The sequence below is a fragment of the Stigmatopora argus genome, chromosome 23 (assembly GCF_051989625.1).
Source record: "Stigmatopora argus isolate UIUO_Sarg chromosome 23, RoL_Sarg_1.0, whole genome shotgun sequence".
NCBI lineage: Eukaryota > Metazoa > Chordata > Actinopteri > Syngnathiformes > Syngnathidae > Stigmatopora > Stigmatopora argus.
In genome coordinates, this window is record NC_135409.1 from 3,812,849 (window position 1) to 3,840,681 (window position 27,833).

The 27,833-nt window shown below is 45.3% G+C and overlaps 1 protein-coding gene across 1 annotated transcript; it reads right to left on the reverse strand.

The window, feature by feature from the left end:
• Positions 1 to 504: 504 nt before the first annotated feature.
• On the reverse strand, positions 505 to 24,235 carry sema3aa (sema domain, immunoglobulin domain (Ig), short basic domain, secreted, (semaphorin) 3Aa). Its single transcript, XM_077593808.1, has 17 exons — positions 23,685 to 24,235; positions 12,970 to 13,130; positions 11,181 to 11,243; positions 8,490 to 8,609; positions 8,316 to 8,406; positions 8,124 to 8,243; positions 6,685 to 6,827; positions 6,485 to 6,599; positions 6,328 to 6,397; positions 4,666 to 4,810; positions 4,363 to 4,582; positions 4,192 to 4,283; positions 4,078 to 4,119; positions 3,243 to 3,400; positions 2,122 to 2,189; positions 1,889 to 2,043; positions 505 to 1,816 (listed from the first exon to the last, which is right to left on the reverse strand). Exons 1-17 carry the CDS (start codon positions 23,788 to 23,790, stop codon positions 1,175 to 1,177), a joined length of 2,511 nt encoding a protein of 836 aa, XP_077449934.1. The 5' UTR covers positions 23,791 to 24,235; the 3' UTR covers positions 505 to 1,174.
• Between the last annotated feature and the right edge of the window lie 3,598 nt (positions 24,236 to 27,833).

The following is a 27,833-nucleotide window of genomic DNA, read 5'->3' on the forward strand; positions in this document are numbered from 1 at the left end:
ACGTTCAGTGTTCAAACTGAAAACTAAACACACTCAGTTTATGACCTTTATTTTTAGAGGGGGTTTGGCCAGCTCCTTTTGCCTTGAAAGTTGAAATCCTGAAGGCAAGTGTAGCTCTCACAAAAAACATTTAAGTGACAGTTATAAAAGATGCACGTACTGTAGGCAGCATTCACATGCAATCTCACAAACATCTCTTCGGACTAACTGGACATTTGTCTGCACTATTACAGAAATTCACAGCTAGAAGTGGTTTTCTTAAGGGTGAGAGGAGCCATTTTACATGTATATGAATAACGCAAATGGGTGTGGAAGAAAAAAAGGAATGAAAAAAAAAAACTAAATTGTGCTTACCGTCACTAGACTTTATTTTGAAAAACATCATCGTCTATATGCTGTGTATTTCTATTCACCCCCTGAAAGTGATTCTTTAACCCAATTCCATCCAGTTGGTCCAAAGACTTGGCACCCATTAACCCCCCCCCCCCCCCAATAAATTGACGAACCCCCGTAGCATCATATAAAAAAATAAATGCAACCCTTTCACAAAATGAGCAATAAATAAAAGTCACATGATGTTTCTTGTACTGTATATACACACAGAGAGCAGTTGTATGTACACTAAACGAGTGTTTGCGTGTTGGAGATGTAATAAGTTACACAGAGGGGAGAATGAGACCACCAGAGTCGTGCTGTTTGGAGTGTAGAAAAAAAAAAGGTTTCAGTTAGGTTGTAAAAAAAAAAAAGCCAGAAAAATAAGTAGCTTATCGAACGACAACATGCACGACGCTTGAACGGCGGCGCAGAGGCAAACGAGCGTTCGTTCCGTGGTGTCACAACATGCTCTGCTCCTGCAAAGGGAACGCGTTTCTTTTCCATTCCGGAATAGTCGACCCCAGGTTGAGTGTGGACTAGCTCACGTATGTACAAGGAGGCGCCATTGTCCGCCGGGCCGTATCCATGGCGACGGAACAGGTCCCCACACGTTTTTACATTTAGCTTTCCCGCTGTTACTATTCACAGCTCGCGTGTGGGTTTCTTGATGTGTGTGTGTGTGTGTGTGTAGGTGTGTGTGCGCATGTGTGGAGAGGTCACTGAATTGGAAACAATCTACAGAATGAGTGTGTGTCCTCGTCTTTGTGCTTCTTTTGGTGTGGTTTTGTTTAAACTCCCCTCAAACACTTCTTGGGGGTCTTTGCAGCTCGTGGGTTCTCCTGTTGCGCCCCTTCTTGTTGTCCTGCACACGCCGCCACTTGGCGGGGTGCTGGGCTCCCGCACGGGCTCCCGCCGCGCCCTGCCCTTTGGGACCGCTCGGCGTCTTGGCTGGGTTCTTGGGCGTCTGGGCACTCTGCGTGCTTAAGCTGGCTTGACTTTTCTGGTTTGTCCCCTCCGGACCCGCCGGGAGCCAAGCTTTACCCTGCGGGGGGCCGGCCTGCAGCTTTTGCGCGTTGGGAGCGAACGCTTTGGGCCGTGGCGGCGGCGGCGGGCCCGCCTGGCCGTTGGCCGCCTTGGGCTTCTTGGGCTTGCGCTCCTTCTTCCAAACGCGGTCGCAGAACTCCTCCACGCTGTTGAGGTCCGGGTGGTCCAGCAGGGACAGGAAATCCCGGTACCAAACGCGCTGCTTGCCGGTAGAGGGCGGCCCCGGCAGGAGGTCGCCCAGCCGGAAGGCGGGGATGACCTGCAGATCGAGGCGCCGCAGAGGCTGGATGAAGCCGTGCTCCACCGCCTGGCAGTGGTACACGCCCGCGTCGGACTGCGACAGGCTCCGGAGCAGCAGTCCCTGGTCGGTCCGCAGGACCCGCTCGTCCATCTTGATCTGAGGAAGATGGCGGGGAAAACAGTGAGAGCAATCCGAGACGGATACGTAAAAGGAATGGAGATCACCCACCTCTTGCTTGCGTTCGCCGCCCGCCGTCTGCAGTTGCCAGTAGACGAGCGCCCGTTGAGACTTGGGGCTGCACTCCAGGAACATGCTGCTGTTCTCCACGCCGTACACCGTGCGGTCCTCCACCACGCCACCACCAACCGGCCCGTCCATATCATCTAAAGGCCGACAGACAATCAGACTAAGAGGGACGCTTAGTGCTGGTTTGATTTTTCCCCCCTTTTTTTTTTACAAACCGTGATGCTGAAGGTCCGAACACTGGGAAAGCGGGTCACCATTCCGGATGTCCTGCCGTCTGGTGCGCCTGCCAAGAAATAAAACAAGTCACGTACCTGTCAACTTATACGTTCTCTCCCTTTTTTTATCATTTCAAATTGTGTACGCCGTATAACAACTTTTGTACAGGATTTTTTTCAAGTACGTTTTTGTTAAACCGAGTTAATTTTACCCATTTCAGCTCTAATCGGGATCGTCTCGGTTGTCTGGTAGCAGACAAAAACGTCATTGTCGACTGCTAATATTGTCATGCTTTAAGCATGATATGCGCACACGCATTCCCCTTTCACCCCTCCGCCTTTTCACTATATAAATATAGCGTGTCAGCAAGCAATGTACCCAGACAGTCGCGCTGTCAGTGTCATACAGCGACATCTACAGAATCTTGAATTTAGTGCATACAAAAGGGAGGTTTAAGTACACCCTATGTGAGTAAATATTGCCGCGTTGCATTTTTACGGTTTAGTATCGCTGAATAAGGGGAATTGCAAACATTAATAAGAGGAGCAATTGGCCGAGGTTGACAGATATGAAGTCAGTAGTGCTGCCATTCGGCCTCTAGGGGCCAATGTTACTCCGCGCAATGGAAAAGTGTCATTTCCTTCCTCGGCTGCTAAACTACTTGCATAAAATGGGGTCTGAATTTAATCACCATAAACCTGCAGCGAGCGTTCTCTGATGAGCCATTTCCATGAACGTCGCCTTTCTTTCTTCCTTCTTCTTTTAACGACAATAGCGAGAAATGTCTCTTACCGCACGATTCCTATTCCTCTCGTAAAAAGATGGAAAGGAGGTTGAGCCAAAGGTGAGGGAAATAAAGCGAGAGCTACTCAGAAATAGGGGTCCGACTGCGTGCCCCCGCGGGGACCGTTATTAGGCTCAAAAGGGACGTTGGAGGGGCCACATCTGCTTCTCATTGCGGAAAATTTGTAGTGCAGAAGGATGTCAGGATGCTCCTGTGTAGTGTACTGACACCTAATTGCGAGGACCCAAATGTTCTGGCCACGCTTTTGATTTGCAACCTTTTTTTCCCCGATGTGCTGATAACTCCCAGGTGTGTCCCAGGAAGGTGAATGTTTACCTCTTGGCGGTGGGGAAGTATCTGGAACACTCGGCGCCGTCCCAAGCGCAGTACGGGTCTCGGGCCAGGCAGCACTCGGCGCAGGCCTTCCCGTAAACCTCGCAACGGTGGAGGGACATTTGCGACACGCCCAGCGACGAGCCCAGGTACAGTTGTTGCTGTAGGAAGACAGAAGCCAAAATAAGAAATCATTTGAAAAGAAAAAAAATAACCGTTTTTTTATTTTATTTCAAACTTCAGTGTCAATTTAAGAGAAAAAACAGATTGTGTCTGATTTGGACAAAATCCCAAGTTAAATTTCCAAGATAAAATGGATGATTTTCTATAATTACCCCCTGAAATTAACCCCCCGACACACACACACATGGAAAAAAGTTTCCATAACGCTTTTCATCAACTTGGCTAGAATTTTGCTGCTTCAACTCAATATGGCAAACTCCCTGCTTACATTTGGGCACGCGTCCTTGCGATATTTCCATCCGTCTTGTTATGATGGGCGTGCCAAAGCAATTTCAAACCGATCGGTGAAAACTGCTTTGTTTTTCCAGCCTCCCTTTTTTAAGGAATTCATGCCCGGAATGGCGGCTTCTTAGGAAAATACCCAACTTCCTTTTCCATCTTTCACTCCTTTTTCGCACGTCCTGTTATGATAGAGACGTCCACCCAATTTCATGTCTTTTGGTGAAATAGCTGTGAAGGGCGGTTGTCAGCCTTTACCATAATTGAAGTGCCTAGGAGGGAATTTAACCAAATAGGGGCCAACATGATCCTTTTAGAAGGGCTTGGGCGCAACGAGAAATTCGATCCATCTGAGCGTAATATGTGGGTAACTAACCTGCTTGGTTGACAGCTCCATTGCGGTGATGGTTGTAGGCTCCTAAAAAAAAAACATTAAATGATGTCATTTGCGCTAATTTGCAATGAGAACAGAATTATTTTGAACTCTTACCCTGAAGACGGTCATTTCCTCCAAGACCACCTCCTCCAGGTCATGCCAGCTCTCCCTGGGGATGGTCACCACCTTAAGCACAGTGCCCACATCTGCGAGGAAAAACCCGAGAATCATCCCCGCCATTTTTCCCCCCGGCATTGCGTTCACTGGTCGCCAGTCGGCACGCACCCGTCCCGATGAACATGACGTCGTACTGGCCGTCCTCGGCCTCCACGCGGTCCACCACCAGCTGCGAGAACTGGTAGTCCACGTCGGTGCGCACCATGATGGGACGCCCGCCGACGGGATGCACCGGGTTGTACATGGCCGGGTGGCCCCGGGCGAACGTGATCACGTCGTCGGGGAGATCTTTGGTGGAGTCGAAGCCGCCAAACGTTTTGCTCGGGCACTGAGTGGGTCGACGAGGAAAGACCTCTGAGTCCGGCAGAAACCGGGATGGACGGGATTCCCGCAGGTGTGAGCAACACTCACCGTTCCCGGTCTGGGGTAGGGCACCCTGCCTTGGAACGGCACCCACTGGTACGTGGGGCCGTCTCGGTGCGCGTAGGGACCCAGGAACACCCTCCGGATGTCGGCCATGTTGTACATGCACACCGCCGAGCCTTTGAAGATGTTGCTGCGGGCGGAAGAAGCGGGAGTGAGCGCGGAAGACTAAACAAAGAGAAGAAGCGGGGAACGTAGCGACGACGGATCGGAACGTCTTATTGCTTCCACATTTTCGCAATAGGAATTCTGGCCTGGAATTGGATGGTGTGGCTTCCACTTTCTCCAGAAACCCGTGAGATCAATCAATCTTATTAAAAAAAATGGAAGCGTTCTCCAAGAATTTATGATCCATACGGGGTTATCCAAGAGGCATCGCCTCTCGGAATCGGAATATCGGAATCGGAATATTCCAAACGTGGGTTATTCCTGCGGACGTGGCCCCATCGTGACGTGTTCATGAGTCAAATTTGCAAACATATCGCCACAGTTTTCTCGTTTGAAAATTGCATGGGACTAATTAGAGCCCGGAAGATGAATGCAAGGCCGTTTGCGATTGCTTCATCAACAGGAATTCCATTAACCAGTGTCCTCGCTTGAAGAGAACGTCTGCTAGTGCAGAAATTCCATCTCCAAGACGCTCAATCAAACATTGATCCGTCAATGGCGGCGCCCCATTAGGCGGCCGAATTAAAAAGAAGCCGTGCGCTATTCATCTCTGGAAAGCGGTCGTTCCCAAAACCAATGAAGTCTCTTGTACTCCCCCATGCCCCTTCATTGGATTTAATGTGGGCTTCCTCGTGTGTGGATTGACATGTCGGCTTGAACGCGAGCCAGAAAATTGATCAAATGTATCCAATTCACTTCTCCGGATTTAGCCTCCATTGTGGTCGTAATGAGACGCTTTTAACAGAATGTAATGACGTCGATTGGCCCCTCCTACTCAAAGCGGATCGGACGTCAGATGAGTTTTTTCAACGACCCGAAAAATGCAGAGGGTACAAACAAATACTACAAGAGGAATGATAAGAACAGAGCGGCGCCCTTTAAGAGGAAATCACTCGAGCACCTACTGGTTGCCTAGCAACACAAAAAACATACAACGGGAAGAGCGACTCTTCAGTCAGAAATGGACAATAGATGACCTTACGCGCAGAAAGATGATTCCCACTTAATATCGCTAACCCTGTTAGGATGCGAAAATAGCAGTTACCAGCCATTGGTAAATACAATTACATCATGATAGCCCTGCTACGTTCATTGTTAGCATGTGTTTCTAAGAATGTATTGTTTGTTTGTCACCCCCAAAACTCCTACTTTCTCCTAATAAAAAATAATAATAAAACAAAAACGCAATGGGAATACATAAAACTCCCATGTGGCACATTAAAACTCTAAGCAACTGAACAGGACAGGTTAAAATATTTAATAAATAAAAAATAACAAAGGGTTATTTAGGAAACTCAGTGTCAGTCTCAGTCTGCAGAAGGTCCCCACCTTGTGGACTTCCTGTGTGTGGCTCCAGTTTTTTTTAACTAGGTCTACAATGTCTTGTGTGTCTTGTTTCTGTCTTGCTACTGCAACCAAGAAATTTCCCGAATACGGGATGAAATAAAGTTCTGATCTAATCTAATCTGGAATGCATTTTACCTGGACGTAGTGAAAACTGCGTAGATGAGCGGGTTCTTGGGATCCTTGGAGGTCATCAGGAAAACGTCCTCTGCAAATGCAAATTGAACACGTGAACGGCATTGCTGAGGGGTTTACCGGTTGCCTTTTTATAAACAGTTTTTGGGGCAGAACTCACGCAATTCGTCAAAGTGCGTATCGATGCCGTTGACGCCAGGCACGGAACACATGAGCCGGGCCTTCAGGAAGGTGGTCCACTTGTTGACGAGGCTGCGATGGCCTCCCATGTCATTCTGCAGGCAAAGATTGACTTGAAACGACGGATACGTAAAACTGGCCACCGAGCTAAGCTCCACGGTTTTATTTTGATTTTGTTACCTTACACAGTTGCCCTATCCGGGCAATGGTGGCCTTGCCCGTGTGTTCACCGTCCATGGCGTTCTCTTTGAAGAACAGAAAGATCTTGTCGTCCTCGGGATTGTCGCTCTCCGGGACCAAGTGAACGCCGACGAATCTCGGGTCTGAATGAGCAAATGTGAACAGGAGAGCCATTCAAGGCAATAAAATGGGTCAAACAAAGCCACCTCTGTTCTAACAAAGTGGTTCCCCTCCATTTTATACGTACCCCAAATAAGAATCCCCCCTCCAAATACATCCTAACCCCAGCTAGCAACGGGCTATAAACGTGAACCTAACCCTTATTTTTACTCATTTACAGCTTAACCTTATAAAGGTTTGACTTTGCCTTGGACCAAGCGTTATGCCATATTTTGAATATATATTTAAAAAATTTTTTTTTTCAATTTAATCAATATTTGTGTGTTTTAAAAAAATCAGAAGAAAGTCAAACAAAATAATATAAGTGCACATCAGGGTCCTTGGGACATTATTCCTGTCCATGCTTTAGAACCGCATCCACTCCAAAACACATTTTTCTTATTGCGTCGTGGACTTTGGCTTTTAAAAACCGGAGGAAATCAAAGCCAGGGTGGGAGACTTCCGCTCGTAAGGGGCAGGGGGAAGAAAAAAAAAGTGGCGGCGCGCGCTGGGGTGAAACAAGCGGTGCCATGTTACACCATTCGGAGGAGCCGTGAAAAAAGACGGGCGGGAGAGCGGCCGACTCTTCAAGTGGGACTTTTTATAAAATGTATAATCCGCCGCTGGAGGCAGGTGCGAGACCTCCACGATGAATCGATGCCTCGCAAGCCCCCGTGGTGAATACGCCATGTTAAATCTTTGCTGCACGGAATTGAAAACTGCAGGGAGAAAAATCCCAAATTAGCGTTGCACCGATATATCTTGGCTCCCGATTACGATTCTGTCTTGTCTCATAGGTTTATTGAGAAAAAAAATCTTTATAAGAGACTACTTACGTCAATGTCTGCCATTGCTAGAACAATTCGCCGCCACCCTGATCGGTCGTCTATCGGCGATAAACTCTAAGCCGGAAGAGCCGGAATTCGTAGCGCTTTTATCATCCGCGAACGTATTTCCTCCCATTTTCAGCACCCGCGTTTAATCCGCGGGACATGCGACCCATTCGTTGATAAACAGCTAATAGAGCATCCCCTATTTCCGTAATCCCCGCCATTACAAGGCAAAAGATGGACGGGGGATTAACGTCAGCGCGATATGCGCTACGTGTGATGGTTGAAGGCGGTGAAGGAGTAGAAGTGGAATTTGACTCCACAACGGGAAAACAGCTGAGAGCGGATTAGCAGTGTGGGAAAGCAAAACGACGAGGGAGGGGCACGGGATGCTGAGAGATAGCGCCTGTTGATCCTTTTCACGCCGGCTTGGGTTTCCGGTTTTCTTACCGTTGAGCCACCTTGAGTCATGCTGCTCCGTCCTGATCGGATGCTGATCCCCCAGCGTTCGGAAGATGGCGAAGTCCCTTCCCATGAAGTCGGCCGACGTGCCCGAGTAGAGCTCCCCGTCTGGCGGGGAGAAGGAAGGTTACGCGCGATCGGTCAATCTGCAAATTTCGCTTCCTCTAAAACCCGACTCACCGATCAGGAGCGACGACGAGAGCATCTTGGGGTCGTAAGGGCTCTTCCCGCGGCCGTTTTCGAAATGCGAGGCGAGCCGGAAGATGTTGTCCTGGTCGTGGCAACGGGTTGGAACGCTCGCCTTTCGGTGCCATTGGCCAGTAAAGTTCATGACGGTATTCTGCGATGCCTTACCTCAGCTCTCTTGCCCATTTCTAGGTAGCCGCAGATGGGATGGAAGGCTCCGGTGCCGCACACAAAAAGGTGGGTGGCGTTGTAAGGTTGGAGCACGCGGATGAAGTTCGAGCACTCTTTCTAGAAAAGACGCAACGGGGGTCATTCGCATATGACTTTATTTTTTTAAAAAGTCGTAAAATATGACCCACTTTTAAGGCTAACGTATAAAATTGCCCAAAAATTGTTGAATTTGACAATTTCTCGCATATAAGCCGCCCCCTTGATTCAGAATTTTCACCTCCATATTCATGGTTTTAATACGGAGTACAAATGTGTTACTTTGAAGGGAAAAGCTTCAGAAAAATCATCGCATGTGGAATTTCTGACATACTTTTTGAATCAAAAGCACATTATTAAGGTCAATATCATAAGGTAGTTAATATGCCTGTCTTTGTAACAAAACATCTGCTTAGAAATTTTGAAAGAGAGTCTTAGTTTAGCGTGGAACAGAATCAGAAACAAAATCTGACCGTTTGTTTAAAGCGAGCAGGGAAACCTTCGAGGGTGATGTGGACTTAGACGGAACACTTTGAAGCGCAACCAGACAGTGTTTTACGTTAGCCTTGGACGAAACCAGACCATCGTACCCGTTACCAAGCCACATACAGATACAAAAACCTTTGTCCCCCTACGATAAAAGACTTTTTGGACATTTTTACTAGCGACGAGTGCGCTAAACATGAAGCCAGTGGCCCCTGAGGACCTACGGCGAGGTCTTACTTGACGAAATACGGCTGATCTCGTGCGCGCTACCACAGAATGACTTTACCCTCTGTGCTTCCTACCGCGCACGACATCATTCTCACGCTTGGTTTTTGACGTGAAACTCCCCCCGGTGACTCCCAAAATCGACCCCTCTTAAAATTTGACACGGCTTTCCTCGGTCGGACTCATTGGCGCCGTGGGAGGTCGCCACGTCATCGCGCGAACCCCATAAATGAGCCCGTTTGGACAAACGTTAGTTCGCTTGCTTACTGTTCAAACGGGCTGAAAAGTTATGTAAAACTTGAATTTCAAAGGCGAGTTTCCATTATTTTTATTAGCGATTTCAAATCCTCCACTGTTTATAAAAACGTCCGTTAAAGGAAATCATTTTGTACATGTTAGGATGAAGCGAGTCAATTTTTCGCAGCTGTTCCGTGCGAAGCGCGGGCTGCAGAAAATTTGCGCCGGTGATAGATTGTTTTCAGAAAAGTGTGAACGGCGGGTGTATTGTCCCAACGGAGGCTCGGTGCTTTGCGCTCCATCTGCTTTTGCCTCTGCACGGTGGGTGAATATTTTGCGGCGGCACGCAAACGGCGGCGCTGAGGGCCACCGAGGCGCTCGGCCGGGCCCCGTGCGCGAATGGAACCCGCGTCCGCGCGGAGCTTATCCAAACACGCGTCGCAAACAAAGCCCGAGCCAGTAAATGTGTCGGTGGAACCCGTTAAGAGGAATCGCACACTCCCACTTGAAACATGCGCACATATATAAATACGCTCAAACAAAAGCAACGTGGGTGTGCATGCGTGAACGGTCTTCTTGTCTATTAAAATACTGTCAAAAACAACATCTGTTTTAGGGTGGTATTTCGAAACAGACCACATCACTGTTGATATTGGTTTGATTTATATACAAATGGTGTTAAAAGAAAAAAAGCGTCATTATTTGCAGATGCAAAACGAGAAATAGACGTTTTAGAAACGCATGTTTTCACCTTATACGGGCGTTAGCAGTATTTTGTTAACACACACATAATAATGAAGGACAATACAGACGCTCCCCAACTTACGAACGAGTTAGGTTCCGAGCGATTGTTCATAAGTTGAATTTGTTTGTAAGTTGATTCAGTGCTATATTTTGTATTATAATTTATGTTTAAGGCCTATACTATAAGTATATTGAAGGTTTATATAAGTGCATTTGTATATTTAAGGCTTGTATAAGTAACACGCATTGGTTTGTACTGAAAAAAAAAACATTTAATAAAATGGAGAGAATATGTACAGTACTGTAGAGAGAGAGATAGATTTATGTATTAGAAACTGGCCAAAAGAAGCGACCTAATGACGATTGCAGTTTTCTTCTTTTTTTCATCATAAATGATGCGGTAGCACTGTATGACATCATTCAATTGATTTGCAAACTTTGTGCAACGTTCAATATTTGGGTCCTGCTGCTCGATATTTCTGTTTATAAATGGTACTGACAAGTTGTATGCCCGTGAAACGCTCACCACTCTCACGCGCATCAAGCTTCGTTATTATTGCCACTCGTTTCAAATGAAATGGCTTGCCTCTTCCTTGCAACTCCCTCAATAGAAGACTTTCGATTTTTACCAACCATATTCAATAATGGATGCACGAGATATTTAATGATACAAATGAAAAAGGTTCTTTGCCCACTGGAGATACGTTCACGCACTTCTGCATTGCAATGAAGAAGGTAGATGCTGGGTGAGCTGAGCCCTCACAGCGCCAGGTGTCGGTATTAGCGGCGGAAAGAAGCACTACTCGGAAAAAAATACAAAATTGGATTTACGAACATTTTTCGACTTAAACACAATTTGCAGACATGTTCGTATGTACCGTTGTTCGTAAGTTGAATGTTCGTAAGTAGGGGAGCGTCTGTACTATACAATGCTATAATTAAAGATGACGTCTGACTTACCCCGAGATCTTTTCCCGCCCACTTGCACTCGTCCCGCTTGGAAGGGGTGGCGGGCCACGCGATCTGCAGCAATGACAAAGTGCACAAAGTCACTTGGCGCTCCCCAAAAAACAAAAACAAAAGACAAGAAAAGCAGAGGAAGAAAAGAAGGCGCGACGGACGGCTTGAATGTTTCATGAAACAGGAACGCCGTGAGTCACTTTGGCATAATTCCCCCCCCCAAAAATCAGACTTGGCTCGTTTTTTCGCCGTCCGACTTGGCGGCTCTCGTGGGAGCGGCGCCCGTGTGCTTGCGATTAAAGTTCCTAATACCATTGCGAGACATATGCGCGCACTTTGCCCTGGCCTTACGTGAGAAGAGGCGAGTGCTTGGGAAGAGACAATACGCAAAGTATGAATAATGCATTCAAATTGTCCTCTTGGCAAATCCGTATGTGCGCACATGAATTATAAACAGGACAGGAGTGAGACGTTACTGTGTTATGTATTTAGAAAGGGGCAATTGTTTGCACATGGCCTTGTGTATTACACTGGCTTTAGCATGTTTTAACTCCTTGCCTGCCATTGACGGCGACGGACGTCCAATCCATTTCGACTGGTAGAGGCAAATGAACGCTGGATTAGACGTCTAACGCCGTCGAGGTTAATATTACATCTCAAGGCATCACACCCGTGTCAAGATGTCCTGGCGGTCTATTTTGGGTGGAGAATCTGCATTGGAAATTTGCAGACTGACTTAATCGCCGCTTTTAAACTGCAAAGACGCACAGATGAGGAGTAGAAAGAGGCAGACAAGGACGCTCTTTTCATTTCGCACTTTGTCACCATGCCGCCTGTAGGCAAAGGGGGAAAAATATGGCAGTTTCATCTACTCCAGAGTCTCAAATTTGATTAAAAAAAAATACCTCGAGCAGGTGCGTTAATGGAATTTCACAGGGAGAGAAAGACACTTTAAAGCTGGCCGGGTGACAGACTCGGAATGGAAATGCAGTTTAGTGAGCAGAAGTCGTGCGCACGCTCATAATTCATAATGCCGATGATGTGTGTATGGTGTTTTATAAATAAGGAAAATGTAATGTACTTCAAATAATTAGTGGAGCGCATGTCTCTTGGTTACAATAAGGTCAAGTAGAAACTACAATATTTTTCAATGATTTTACGAGTTGTTTAGAGTCTAGTCTCAGTTCCACCTAATTTAGAAATGTAGGCGGAGTTTGCAGAAGTGGGATTCACCTCCCCTAGTGTCACTACTTCATCTAAAATGGTGCAATATTTTTTTTATCATGCTGTAACAAATTTCTGATGACGTCATTGATGATTAGGCAATTGCAAAAGGCCAGAAAGGTCAAGTTTTAGGTTCCAATCATGCAGAACAATTTAATGCCGAAAGTAAAAAGACATGGAAAAAATCTGCTATGAAATAAGCAGTGAATTGAGATTTTATAAATCATTTTAAATATTTTCATTTCCTTTATTCTATTTTTGGGGTTTGGAATTTGTGCATTTTACATTGGTGTTTATGTGTTGGCACATTTATGGTCTTATATTGGGTCAAATTGCTAAAATGTTATTAAATGATACTATATTTCTGTGTTTGGTGTTTGTGTATTTTGTCTGGCAGGGCACAAAATTAGCCAAGACCGTTTTTGGCAGAGGATAAAGAATATGAATGATGTGGTTTGTTTTTGCAATACTTCTCTTTTAATTCACAGCCAGTGTCTGAATTCAGAAATGTATTTTATGCCATCTAAAAAGATTTTTAAAAAACCCTCCCTTGTACGTCTCCCACCTGTTTAGGATCTCTGTTGATATTGACGAGGTCGAAGGAGAAAATGTGGTCCTCGGCGCCGACCAGCAGCCTCCCCCGTTCCTCGTCCAGCAGGAAAGTGTCGTAGCCCGAGCTGTTGGCGAGTCCCGCGAAGCTAGCCAGGTTACTCGAGTCCAACATCTCTGTTCCAAAACAAACAAAAAGACATATTAGGAACAAAATAAAAGACTTCCAACACAATCGAATGAAAGTGGGGGAGGAAATAACAAACCGATGTGAGCCGTCAATTTCAGGCCCCCCTACTGCGTGTCATTTTTGATTACATACACACACACACACACGCACACACACACAGCTGACAGGTAGAGCGTGCGGCATGGCAGCACGTCCAAATCAGGGTTCGGTGTGTTCATCTGTGTGATTGGTTGAATTATTCATACGCAGTCCTTCTGTGTGTGTGTGTGTGTGTGTCAACGCGGTATTATGTAAATGAGGACAAAGCCGAGCGTGACAGAAGCCGAGCGCGCACGCCGCAGCTCGCGGTGACACGACAATATTACATAGCGTTCAATTAACATTTAAAAGACGAAGCCAGGCGAGCGTGAAAAAAGATTTGAGGAACAAAAGCTGCCTTCAGACACGATAAATGAATGTAGCCCGTGAAAAATGTTAACAATAGGAAATGATGGAGTCGTGTTTTCAATGTATTTAATGACTAATTGTGTCGATTCATTTCAAGAGTCATTAAGCGCCGCTTTGGTTTACAGAACACGCTTCAAAGTGGATGGTAATGCTACAATGATTTTGGACGAGAATATGAAATATTGCTAATATGTACATTGGTAAATTGCCTTTTTTCATTGTAATGTTTGAAAGCCTTTTTCCATTTTTTTTTTGCTTACACCGTGTTTTTTCCCCATTTAGCTCTTAGTTACCCAGTAATAAGTTGTTTTCTGCATTTTTTTTTTTTTTAAAGTTGTTCCCGCAGTTTTTGACCACCATATCAAAATTGGACTAGAATATAAAATATTGCTAATACGTACATTAGTAAATTGCTTTTTTCCCCATTGTAATGTTTGAAAGGCTTCCCATTTTTTTTGCTTACACCGTCTTTTTTTCCATTTAGCTCAAAGTTACCCAGTAATAAGTTGTTTTCTGCATATATATTTTTTTGAAGTTGTTCCCCCAGTTTTTGACAACCATATAAAAAATGGTGGTTTCAAAACAAAACAAAACTCAGGGAAAAATAGGAGCATAACACACGATATCAACCAAATAAAAATTCATTAATGATTAATCAGGTGTCTTTGTGCATGGAAATAATTTTTAAAAATATTTTTTCACAGGACAGTATAAATTTCATAAAATAATGTCTGGAATTGTAAACAAAAACTCCAAATCATTCAGTCAGAAGAAAATCAAACAGAAAGTTGCTCGCATGTGCTTTTCATTGTGCAACTAAACATCATCCATCATGATCAGCATCACGTATGGAAGAATGCACACGCATGTACTTCCACACACGTTTTTTTTTTGCCCACGTGATTGACGGCTGCTATAGGAGGCCATCTGCGCCCACTCGCTCGGACATCTGCGTCCACATTGTCCACGAGACGATCGGCGAGGGAGACGGAGGAGGTGGATCACCCTGGAAAGGTGCTTACAGCTCGTGTGTGTATGTGTGGGTGGGCATGAATGAATATGGGGTACGTGCGTGTGCATGTGTGCATGTGTGTGTGTGTGAGAGAGCGTTTGTACTCCACCACAGATGGCTTGAGCGTATGCGTGTGGGCTTGTTTGTGGCTTTTTCTCCCACAATGGACATTCCATACACACCGACACTCAGATGAAGGACGCTGCAGCCGTTGACACGCGCACACAAACACACACACACGTACGCACACACAGGAAATGAGTCGGAGAGAGGAAGTGTAAGGAAATGCCATTTCCAGTCAAGAGAACCCGAGGAGGTGGGCTTAGGTTTCGCGAGGAGAAGGATGCGGCAGGAAGAGGGCGTGGCACGTGTGAAGAAAAGATTGGCATTAAAAAAAATTCATAGACAGAGATATAAGACAAAAGTGTGGTTGTTACATTAGGTATGGCTGTGCAATCTAATTACTAAACTTTTAAATATATATTGCCTCCGAATTCCAGTGATGAGCTCTTGCTTGATCAATTGAGCATCAATATGGGGGTGTTCTATTTTATTCGACAACAAAAGCTGTTGCAACAAATGTAGACGAGCAATGTGATCATCTTCACAGGAGTCTATTCTTTACCAAAAATTACAAAAAATAATGATTATTACTGCTGAAAGTACACACTAATAGTAGCCATTTGCACTGCAAATGCAAAAAAACCCATTAACAGCAAGCACTTTATCGTGATCGAGTGTGTGTGTGTGTGTGTGTGTGTGTGTGTGTGTGTGTGTGTGTGTGTCTGTGTTAGAGGTGGGGGCAACCTCCAACCTAAACATAGACACTTGCTTAGTTGTTTTTTCCTCATAAACATAAGATTCGTATTCTCTTGTGCATGTTTACAAGCCTATTAACGTGCACAAAATCACACACACACTTAGTCGGTCACAGTCTAATGCAATTGCCATTTTTGCTGATTCACCACAAACTTTTGTGGCGGTAAGCGCGTGCACAAAGAAGCATCTGTGACACTCTTATGTACAGTACTTACGTATACTGTAAGCGTACTAAGTGTGTACGCGGGTCACCCAAAATGCCGTCAGATTCACATGTTGAAACAAATGAGCAAAAAGCTCAGCAAAACACACACGTGGTTGACATTCATTCTGCTCCATTGCTAAATTCTCCAGACACACACAGGAGAAAAAAGAGTGACTGGATATCGTGTGTTGTCAATTCGTAATGCGACATCAACGCCGCCGGCGTAAAATTAAAGCGACGCGCAATATTTCAGGTTTTAGCCTTTTATGACGTGAGACTAGTCAACAGTATATATATATATATATATATATATATATATATATATATATATATATATATATATATATATATATATATATATATATATATATATAAAGAATTAGCTCAAGTAAATGTGTACATGCACATAAATGTGGAAGAACTGTGGAATAAAAACATTTTTTAGAGGCATGAATCTGGATTATTATTTTTTTCCTGACAAAAACAGCAAATTAGAATCTGGATTGTAATTGCTTTCCCCCCAGTTCTCGAAATAATGATTGTATTTGAATTCTGCAACTTTATTGTAATAATAATAATAATTTCATAGAATATTGCTTTTCTGTTAACTCCACAGCTTTATGTTTACTTTTCGTGTCTCAGTCTTTTTTACATTCACTTATATAACAAATAATGTATTTTTACCTCATTTAACAACTTTCAATGATCATTTTTTCCTTTCCTTTTGACATGTTCATTTTTTCTTTTGAAATGAATATTTGTTTTATGTTCTAGCCAAATGAATACGCTGAACTACGATGACTAAACTATCAATTAAACAACTTTAATTTCTACTCCTTTTGTACACATTGGATTAACAGGCACTGTTTGAGTATTTGGGAAAATTATTAATTATATATATACATATATATACATATATACATATATATACAGATATACATATATATACATATATACATATATATACATATATACATATATACATATATACATATAGTATACATATATATACATATATATACATATATACATATATATACAGATATACATATATATATACAGATATACATATATATACATATATACATATATATATACATATATACATATATATACATATATACATATATATACATATATACATATATACATATATACTCATATATACATATATACATATATATACATACATATATATATATACACATATATATATACATACATATATACATACATATATACATATATATACATATATATATATATATATATATATATATATATATATATATATATATATATATATATATATATAAATAATATAAGTGCTTCTTTTATTCTACTTTAGTGTCAACCTTCTTTTACCAACCAAAACGAGGTTGGAAAATGAAAAAGGAGTTGCCGTCACAGGAGTGCGATTTGATCTTTCTAAAAGCAAATCTGTTCTGTTTAAGTCCGTTTAGTTTGGCGTGTCCCAACCGCCGCCCTTTCCTTTTCTTCTCGGTGTGTGTTCGTCCCGAGAACGCAGGTGCGAGGAGGCGAGAAAAAGCAACCAAAGAAAAAAAAAGGCACGGAAAATGAGCTCTCCGCAACCCGTTCAAATATTACCCTAAGCCCAAGGATATCCACGCAAAGTTCTCGGCTTTTCTTCTTCGAGAGAGTGCAGTGGCAGGTGTGGGCCTGTTGCCGTGGCGACGCCAGGCACAACACAAACAGGTGTCATGTAAAAAAAACAGCTTGCACACTACAATGTTGCGCATTAAAGTTCCGTTCTGTTCTTAACGTCCTATTTTATCCTATTTTATTTATATCCTGGCATTTTTCTGCCCTCTCATAAGCACGATTACAGTATGACACCGTCGCAAACATTACATACTGGTCAACTTATGTTTTTCCCGTATTTTATACGTTTTTTTTTAACATTTCAAATTGTGTACGCCGTACAACAACTTTTGTACGAGATTTTTTTAAGTACGATTGTTGCACAACTGTTCTCGTTTTACCCATTTCGGCTCTAATACGGATCGGATGCTTTAAGCATGATATCCGCATTCCCCTTTCACACGTACGTCTTTTCACTATATAAATATAGCGCGTCAGCAAGCAATGTACCCAGACAGTCAAGCTGTCCGCGTCATTACAGCGACAACTAGAGAATCTTGAATTTAGCGCATACAGACGCTCCCCTACTTATGAACGAGTTAGGTTCCGAGCGATTGTTCATAAGTTGAATTTGTTCGTAAGTTGCTCAGTGCTATAATTTGTATTATAATTTATGTTTAAGGCCTATATAAGTATATTGAAGGTTTGTATAAGTGCATTTGTATGTTTAAGGCTTGTATAAGTAACACGCATTGGGTTGTACTGAAAAAAACATTTAATAACATGGAGAGAATACATACAGTACTGTATACATACATTAGAGAGAGAGAGAGATTTACTAGAAACTGGCCGAAAGAAGCTATCTAATGACGATTGCAGTTTTCTTTTTTTCATCATAAATGATGCGGTAGCACTGTATGGCATCATTCAATTGATTTGCAAACTTTGTGCAACGTTCAATATTTGGGTCCTGCTGCTCGATCTTTATGTTTATAAATGGTACTGACGGTCGAACGATTCAAGTTGTATTCACGTGCAACGCTCACCACTTTCTGACGCGCATCAAGCTTTGTTATTATTGCCACTCATTTCAAATGAAATGGCTTGCCTCTTCCTTGCACCTCCCTCAATAGAAGCCTTTCGCTTTTCACCAACCATATTGAATAATGGATGCACGAGATATTTAATGATAAAAATGAAAAAGGTTCTTTGCGCACTGGAGATACGTTCACGCACTTCCGCACTGCAACGAACTGGGCAAAGGAAGGTAGATGCTGGGTGAGCTGAGCTCTCACAGCGCCAGGCGTCGGTATTAGCGGCGGAAAGAAGCACTACTCGGAAAAAGGCGCGCAATACAAAATTGAAATTACGAACATTTTTCGACATAAACGCAATTTGCAGACATGTTCGTATGTACCGTTGTTCGTAAGTCGAATGTTCGTAAGTAGGGGAGCGTCTGTACTGATTGGGATAATTTTAGAGTTTTAAGTGGGCCTTATGTGAGTAAATATGTGCCACGTTGCAGTTTTTTAGCGCTTAATAAGGGGAATTGAAATCATTAATAAGGGGAGTAATTGACATTATGACAATATGACATTATTAGAACCAGACGGGAGACGATTTAACACGAACGCAGTGGGAAACATGTACTCGCAGACGCACCCGCACAAACACGTTCTAAATAGTGGTTAGAATATGGAAGCATTTGATTAGCGAGTCTCCTCCCGTCACTGCGCGGCGGGACCACAGCGAGCGCGCCGACCACAGACGGGACGGAGGCCCGATGGCGCCTGCCGCGGCCAGCCCGCACGGGCACGCCGCTAAGCATTCCCGCGCGCACTCGTGGAACACACAGATTGAGTTTGCATGGCGTGGAACGGCTCTGCGGATGAATCCGAAACAGACGCTGACGTTTTATTCCAAACTAATGAGGCGAGGCGGAGGGAAGCGTGAGGGCAAAGTGTGGACGATGACACAATGGCGGAGGACGCCCCGTGAGAGGAAATAGCGAAACACGCTAATTATTTCAGCCTGGGATCACAAGAGAACACAGTTCTAATTAAATGAGTTCGGGGGGAAAAAGTAAGCGCCAATCAACGGTTTCGCGGGTAGACGCGCGAAGGGATGCGCCCAAAGTCTCAAGGACCAATGCCCAAAATTGTAGAGGAAGTCAGCTTTTTTTTGGTTTTGAAGTAGCCATCTTTAGCTAATTGCAGGGCTACTACTTTGTTAGAAGGGAAAGTTAGCCTTGGACGCCAGCCTTGCAGAGCAATGTGAAATTTGGTGGAGCCGTTTATCACCATTTGACTTTAAAAGTCATGAGAATCCGTTCCGGGAAATTAACAGTTCTAGCAGGGTGCAGCCATTTTGAGTTGCTTGCAGGTCTGGTATTTTGTTAGAAAGCCACGCAGAAAAACAGAGTCAGACTTTTCCTCCAATGGTGTCCATCAGTCCGTCGTCCACTAATTTGTAACCGATTCCACTGGGACTGAGAAGGTGTTAGTAGGGTGTTCAGGATGCGGTCGCACCCAGGTCTAGTTTTAGGCCGTAAGGGTTGGGGAAGGGAAGAGTTAAAAACAAAGGTAATAATTGTAAACAAAATTCACTAGCAACTAACTAACTAATTAAAGGGGCCCATTGACAATCATTGCCCCCGGGCTTTGTACAAATTTGTTCCGCCCCTGCTGCAGTCACATTAGTCCAAATGTCACATGATGCATTTCCACTGGGTTCTCCATTGCTTCTCCCAGTCACTGCCACTAATTCTTGTAGAATGTGAAGCATGTCGGGCATCTGCACACGCTGGCCAAACACATGAGAGTGAATCAGTGTTGGACTATGTGATATATTTGGGTTAAACACACCAGTATGTTGCAAAAAAAATAAAAAATACAAAGCCGCGGCCAAACGTGGGTTTGGTGTCATGGAATGCCTACGAATGAGGGTTGCTCAAGATGACAGTCAAGGCTATCAAGGAGACAGAATCCAAAACATGCCTGAAGAATGTACTTTACTTCAAGTCGGCGGTTTTGCGGTTTGTGCGGAGGAGGAGGAGGGGGGACGCGGGGCCCGGCGTCTCCAAAGTTGGCGGCTGTGGAGAACACCTTGTAATTATCCACATCCGGCCGGTCGTACGAGGCAGACAGAAGATGCTCGCTGATTAGCCGACACGACAAAAACATACAGTCGGCTCTTCTGGGCCCGACAAGGACACAATCGCGCAGACGGGCTCATTATGGAGTCCAGACTGCAGCGCGTGCGGTTCCACACCAAGAATGTATTTGGAGCCAATTTAGAAGTCCGATACCGCTTCCCAGAACTTCTTCACTTCGCGCGGGACTCCGTAATTACCCGAGATGATAGAAATGATCGGGTTCTTAAAGCGTTGCACGCTCGGGATCACTTGGGGGTCACGCGTTGCTTTTTCGTACGCGGCTGGACCTATAGGAGTCAGTGTTTCCCCGGTGGCAGTGAGAGTTTTCTCCAAGCATTTGTGTTGTTGAATGCACGAGGGGGGGGTTGGGGGGCATTAGGGTCTGTCAAGATTTGTTCCAGTGGAAGTAGCCAAACACGATAACGTGACAGATTTCAAGCTGAAAAAGCTTGTTTGCAAATTGCAAATTTGTCCAAAACTAGAGCAAGGACGTCATTTGCACTGTTTTTAATGAGCTACTTCCACAATTCGACTTGCTTGCACGTTGAAAGTGCATACCTGTCAACCTCTGCCGATAACTGCCCTTATAAATGATTATGATTCCCCTTACAAACCCCCCAAAAAACTTACAAACACCGTACGACTCGTACGGTGTTTGTAAGGTTTTTGGGGGGTTTGTAAGGGGAATCATAATCATTTATAAGGGCAGTTATCGGCAGAGGTTGACAGGTATGAAAGTGATTTAACTTCTAGCTTCCCTTCCTTCCTTTCCAGCCTCATTTCACACCTTACCGTCACCTATTACAACAGGAAGACCGTTATTATGTTTACTATCCCCAAGACCCCCACTTGAATTTGACTTTCTCCTGTCACCCGCATTGCTCACTTGTCTACAGAAATAAAAGTATTCGGTCCACAAGTAGAGAAAAAAAAGCCATTAAATCTGGTGGAGATCTTCTCTGAAAAGCCAGGCCATTTTTTTTCCCAACCGGCCCCCACTGGGAAATCATTCACTCGCCACTCGCGGCGCCAGCTGTCCCGCGAGGGCTCATTTTATCTTTCGGCCATTCTTCGCCGCCAACTGCACGCACGCCGGCCGCCGTCTCCTTTCCACATGAGCTAAATCAGAGACGTCGTCAGACTCTCCGTGGAAGGGTGTTGCCGGCCCGACTGTCCTTTGAGTAGGACGTTTCGTGTGGCGGCTTGTTTATTTGACAGTCCCCAAATCACAGGCCCCGCTTGTTCCGTTCGCCTCGCGGAGGCATCACTCAGCACCCGTGTGGTCGTCACACAAGAGAGGATTCCGCCTTGACGTTTATTTGACTTAATTACTATGCCGGGAGAGCGGATGAGTGACACCTCACTCCGTTTCCAGCCTCCCTTCCGTCTGCGACCATTTTTCTGCCAATTCTGGCCCGCCGTCCTCCCTCTAGTCTTGCGGCGATAGGCATCAAGAATGCCGTGAGACACCTGTGGGGCCCGAGAGCACAACACCAGTGCGCGCTGCAAAAAAATAAATAAATCATGCTGGGCAAAATAACTCACATATCAATTGAGGAATTTATATTAACTGCATTGTCGCATGCAACTAAATTAACTAAAAAACATTTATATTTCATTAATAAGACTACTATAGAAGTGTGCTTAATACTACTTTATCACCGTATTAACTCATGATGATGCAGATTGCGATTCATCGTAATTAATTAAAATGGGTAACCATTGCTGAGCCCTAAAAAAAACAGCCCGAAGTATCGAGTCATGCACTCTGCACATTGACATAGACTTAAAAGAGCCAAATGATTGGACGTTTATCATCGTCAAGACCTAATACAGATGCTGGATGACACTTTATTTCTCTTAAGGAGTTGTCAACTAGATATTGTAGCATTTTTCAGCCAGATGGCCGAGGGAGGGATGACATGGCGCTCCCATCGCGCCTTCGGACCGGCCCCAATGACGGCACCCGTGGGAGTTCTGACTCGGATCAGGTGAGTCCTGGCAGATTTATTCGCGTCCTCTGAGATGCAGCCATGAAGCTGTTCATTCTTCTGCTGTGCAGGCTTCAGTTGCCCAGGTAACGCCTCATGTACATGGCTACGGTCCGCAACCGATCGCCGCTCCTGCCACCATCCTTCTCCTTCTCTACCAATGGAGGCACATAGCCTTCAACTTTGCGGCCCGCTTTGCACCACCCGCAGTTATTTCAACTCTATAGCATTTGTCATCTCCTCTTAAAGACTGAGAATCGGGTCCGAGCGCAGGGTAAGAACGGACACAGACTGAGATAATGGGGAATACATCAGACCAAAATTACAACCTGCACTTCGCTGGAAGGATAAAGCATGTCATAGAGCGGGCCGCTAAACATAAGTTACGGCAAACAAGTCGGCCCAAGATAGAACATCAATTAGAGTGGCAAACATCGCATGCAACCCGTTCACGAGATTTCTAAATATATATATATATATCTGAACGAGAGCAAAATTATCTGAGACGCGATGCTTCGGGCTTCCTCCACAAAGTCCCTTTGTCACTTGGAAATTGACGGCGATTGATCGTAAATTTTCCGAGGGAAGGCTTTACGAGGACGACTAAAATTAAAGAGACCGCACTCTCTGTCGGCCACTTTGGATCGTGTTTTAGGGCGAGAACCACAGCAGCCTCCCCAAAGTATGCTGAAAATGTTTTTATTTCAAGCAAAGATGAAAAGTTTGCTAGTTCAAAAAGTGTGTGGAAGAGAAGCGATTGAGATACTTGTTGTTTACATCCCGAAATGTACGCGTGCCAAGTCCTGTGAGGCTAGGCTTTAAAAATTCCACTTCCATTTTTTTTGAAAGCTCAAAGAAAGGTTTTGTGTTAAAACTGAAACGCCTCCGCCCCTTACCTAATTTGAAGCTAGACTTTGGGACACAAGCCATTATAAAGGAGACTCTAAAAGGCCGTCCGGGACACTAAACAAGGCTGCTCGGTGGAGACGGGGGCCAATATATACATTTAACTTGGGGCAAGAGCTCTACCTCGGCATATGGAACCACTCTGGACGTTTGTAAGATGAATGGCGAAATTGAAGCACGTGAGGGGCAAGGCAAAGTCACAGAGAAGTTAGGAGTTGATGCTTTCCGACTTAAATAGCCGGGCAAAATTAGAGGAGAAAAAAAGATCCTGCTGAGCAAAAAATAGATGAAAAGAAAAGCATGAAAGGATGCCCGTGGGCCAGGAAAAGAGACCAGACAAGCCGTGCTCTGCCAACAAGCCACATTACCCTGGAGACTTGAGGGTGAAAAGGAGAGTGGGCTTACCCTTGTACGACAGCTTTAGCCTGGGTACGTTGTGCTTGGGTTCTAGTCCTCTTCCCGGGTGCACCGCCCCGCATATCAGCACCACCAAACCAAAGAGGTAATCCATGGTGCCGGAGCGCTGCCGGCTGGCCTTCGGACCAGGGGGGCACTCGCGGCCCGACCGGCGCCCCGAAACGAGCGGCTCCGAGGGGCGTTCGGGGGGGATGGGGGGTTGACGAGCCCGGAGGCTCCCTCTCGGCGGAAAGTGGGGGATCCGGCCAGGGGGAAAGAATCCAAGGTGCGCTCCTCTCAGCTCAAGACTGTTGGGCTGTGTGAGGTGGGGTGCAGCTCACATGGCTCTCCGTATGGAGGTCCAGAAGGTAGTCCCCGGGGTGGTCGATCCACCGTCCAGGTGAGGTCCTAGCGATGAGATGCTACAAAACGGGAAAGAGGTGGACTGACAAAATCTGTCCAGTGAATTCTGTCTTATATTCCGGACGTTCCCCTCTCAGTCTTGTGCCGATTTGCCTGTGAGCAGACACTGGCTGCAGCCCTCTAATCCTGGCGTGAAGCTCCAGCAGACTGCTGGGGAGAGAGAGAGCAAGAGAGAGAGAGAGAGAGAGAGAAGAAGAGAGAGAGCTAGGGGAGGGGAGCTGAGCAAGAGATAGGAGGGCGAGTGACGGGGGCGGGATAACTTGACAGTGACGATGAAACACTAACATGAATCTTGTCGTCTCATCTGCCCGCATTTCCTTGTTTTTTTCCCCTTCCTTTTTTTTAAGCAGTTACATGCTCAACATTGCTGATTTCTGAAGGATTTTTTTTTTGAATGTATGTAGACTGCTCAAAGGGCAGGCAAAGAAGATGGCAAACAACGTGACAAGTTTGGACATGAAATCCGACCTCCGTCATTATATCAAATCTGAATGATTAATATAATCGTACTGGTCATCAACCTGGTTTGGCTTTTGTCTCTGGGAAAGTCATTGACAGGAGTGAAGGGGGTCAGTGAAACCAAAGCCTAGCAATCTCCCTGCAGGTGGTCGCTATGCTCGTGTGTATGTTATGTCCTGCTTCCTCCCCATGTGGCCGGGCTAGATGGTTTAGATGGTTGGCTTGCCGTGTCGGGGTGATAAAAGCTTTGATAAACACGAGTGCTGATGTGTCAACTGGCACACCACAAGAAAGACTGAAGAAAACAACCTTCCAGGACCGATCCTCCTGATAAGGGTACCGTCATGTTCTGGCACCTCCACTACTCGAGTCAACCATTTCCTCTGTACTTTCCAGGATGTAGTCAGATGGAGTAAATAACCCCAACTTAGTAATAAAATCAACTAATGCAACTGTGTTGCTTCGGGCTATCTAACGTCATGTACCTTTGTAACGTGGGTTCATTCATCTCCCCCCTCATATCTCATCACCCTTTTATTCCAACGAGCCATTTTGTCTGTTTACCCAAAACACGGAGCGGTGCAGACAGACATTTTGAAAGCGTCGTCTCCATCCATCGACCTCCGCCTCGTCCTATCTGTCCGCATTGTCCCAGCTAATGGCGGTCCGGGTACTTGTGTCGATCTGCCGCAACACGCCTTTAGCGGGCTCGCCCTTTGGGGAACGCGATAACAGGCCCACCTATTCTCGCCCGTCCATTTGAGATGCCCTCCGGCACGCCGGGGCGAGCCTGAGTAATGACAAATTAATAAATGGTGACGCGACGCCGGCGGGGGGCAATGAGACGGCCATCGACGAGGGCCTCCCAGAGGTTTTCGGCGCCTGTTGGTAAAAATAGGAAAGGACACCAGACACTCTGTTTATCAGGAAGTGGTGGACAGGGTGGGATTAGGCATGTCAAAATTTGTACGCGCACAGTACATCTTCATTTGGTGGCGCCCCTGAAAAAATGATTACAGTAACCTGACCTTTCGTGACGAAGAATGGGAAACACCCCGCCCAGGTTGTCATTCAACCCTTCACCTCTTCCACCGGATACCCAGCCAGGTTGTCTCATACCGTACGTAACGCCAAGTCAAGTTCAAGGTGCGAACAGTCCTCCGCTTCCTTTTTGCCACTTCCCGCTCACCCACCCTGGCCGAACCTGCCGAATCTGCGTTAAAAAGGTCACTGGGCAGCCTCTTACTCAGAAAATGACATGTCCAGGAAAAAGGTGAACTGACACTGGGAAAGATGGACGGCAGACCAGAGGAAGACCAGTAGCAAAGTACACGGTGGAAGTTTTGAGCCACTCAGGACGCGAGGTTGATTTCTGTGTCAGGAGGTGCAGGGGAAAAAAATTGGCTCGGACACCGGTATGCGCACCAGGAAGTATCCGGCTCAGTTTACGCCATAGGCAACAAGGGAGGGGGTCAATGAGTGACTGAGACTGACAAGGAAGTGCAGAAGGGTTCGGGAGATATTTGTACAAGTCTGGACTTTTTTTTTAATCACACGTATGCATGTGTCTGCAGGGGGAGGTAGGTGTATGTATGTGTGTGTGTGTGTGTGTGTGTATCACCTAATACATCAGCAGCTGAACCGGCGACACTCATCAAAGATTTACCTGAACTCAGTGACACGGGTAAGAAACATCTGGTTGAGAAATTATCAGGTTAACTCTGAAAAAGTCAATGTCTCAACCAGTTACACCCCCACATTTTCAGTGTGGAAGTAGAAGAAGGCTTCATGTCGGGTCGCTAATTTATTCCCCATTTTATTTCCATTAAGCCTAGGGTAGAGTTCAGACTTCCAGACTGAAACTTCCGTAGGCCGTCGGAAAGAAAGCAAGGGAAACTGGGAGGCGTCATCGCCTCCCGAGAGGTCGTAGGTCAGCCCGAGGGTTTACAATGTGGTCAACAAACCCCGTCGCGCACACGGTAATCTCTTTTCGCGCTGCTTCTGGCGTATCCCGTTACCGCGACCATTCGAGAACGATACCCGAGTGCTGAATCGAAGTGGAAGCACATTGCTAGCGCGGTGAAACATCTGGAGTGCTGACTAAAGGTACCAGGACGAGGAAGTTGTTGCAGTGAATTTATTCACTCCATTTCCATCTGTCATCCGGGCCCGAACATCCCCCCCCTAGGAGCTTTGGCTCAAGCGCACGTGTCCGAGATGACGGTGACGATCGGGAAGCGTTTACAGGATGTGGGGGGGATTGGATGGTAACACGCACGCAGTGATTCATGAAGCGGGAGGACGTCCACCAGAGACTTGTTGCTGACGTTGGTGGAGGTGAAGGACTAGATTACATCACAATAACTAAACGATACTAGTGCTGACGCCTGCGTTAGTAGCTGTTAATACTGGGTTTTATTTTATAGTGATTCCAATTGAAAAATGGATTCAAAAAGAGCAATTTCTTTCACCACTCTGAACTCTGCCTAGCAACCAGTGACCAGTAAAAATAATCGTTCAGACCCAAGTTGCTACATCGACTTGATGACTTTCATACCAGTCAATACTTTTTTTTTTCAATAAAACAAAGCATTTTTTTTGCAGGGATGTTATTTCAAATGAGTGCAACCAACAAGCAAACATTGAATTAACGAGTGACTGAGCAACTTCAAAGTACCCGATGAAAGACTCCTGAGTTTTCAGAGTCCCGAGGAAGCTTTTTCACTGATGCGGAAAGAAGCAGTTGGAAAGGGGGTGACGACTAATCCAAGGCTTCTTTTAAAAACGAACGTGTGTCAAAGCAGAACATAGCAGTCCTGAATGGAAGGTTTAGAAGGGCTGGGACAACAGCAGAGAAGCTCATTATTCCCTCTTCAGAGTCAAATTGAAGAGCTTATGGGTCCTCGGAGGAATGGGTAGGGCCTCACCCTTTGCCTCCCATCTCCACCCACCCACCATCAGAGTGAAAAAGAGCTCTTAGAGATCCCCAAAGAGCTTTCAAATCCAAAGTGCTAAAGTAGTTGAATGGCTACTATTTGACGGGGCCGAGAAGAAGAAATGCAACTCGCGCTGTTGACGTTCTTGCCAGGCGAATTTTCTTATTTTTGTTTGTTTTCTCTCCATGGAAACGTTTTTTTTCCTAATCTGTAATCATCTGCACGTGCGTGCCAGAGCATTCAACCTGCTGCTTCCTTAAATTTCACTGAGATGATGTGCGTCGAGCCTGGGGAGGTCACCTAACCAGCCAGCCATTTACTTTAAAAAGCCATCATGGCG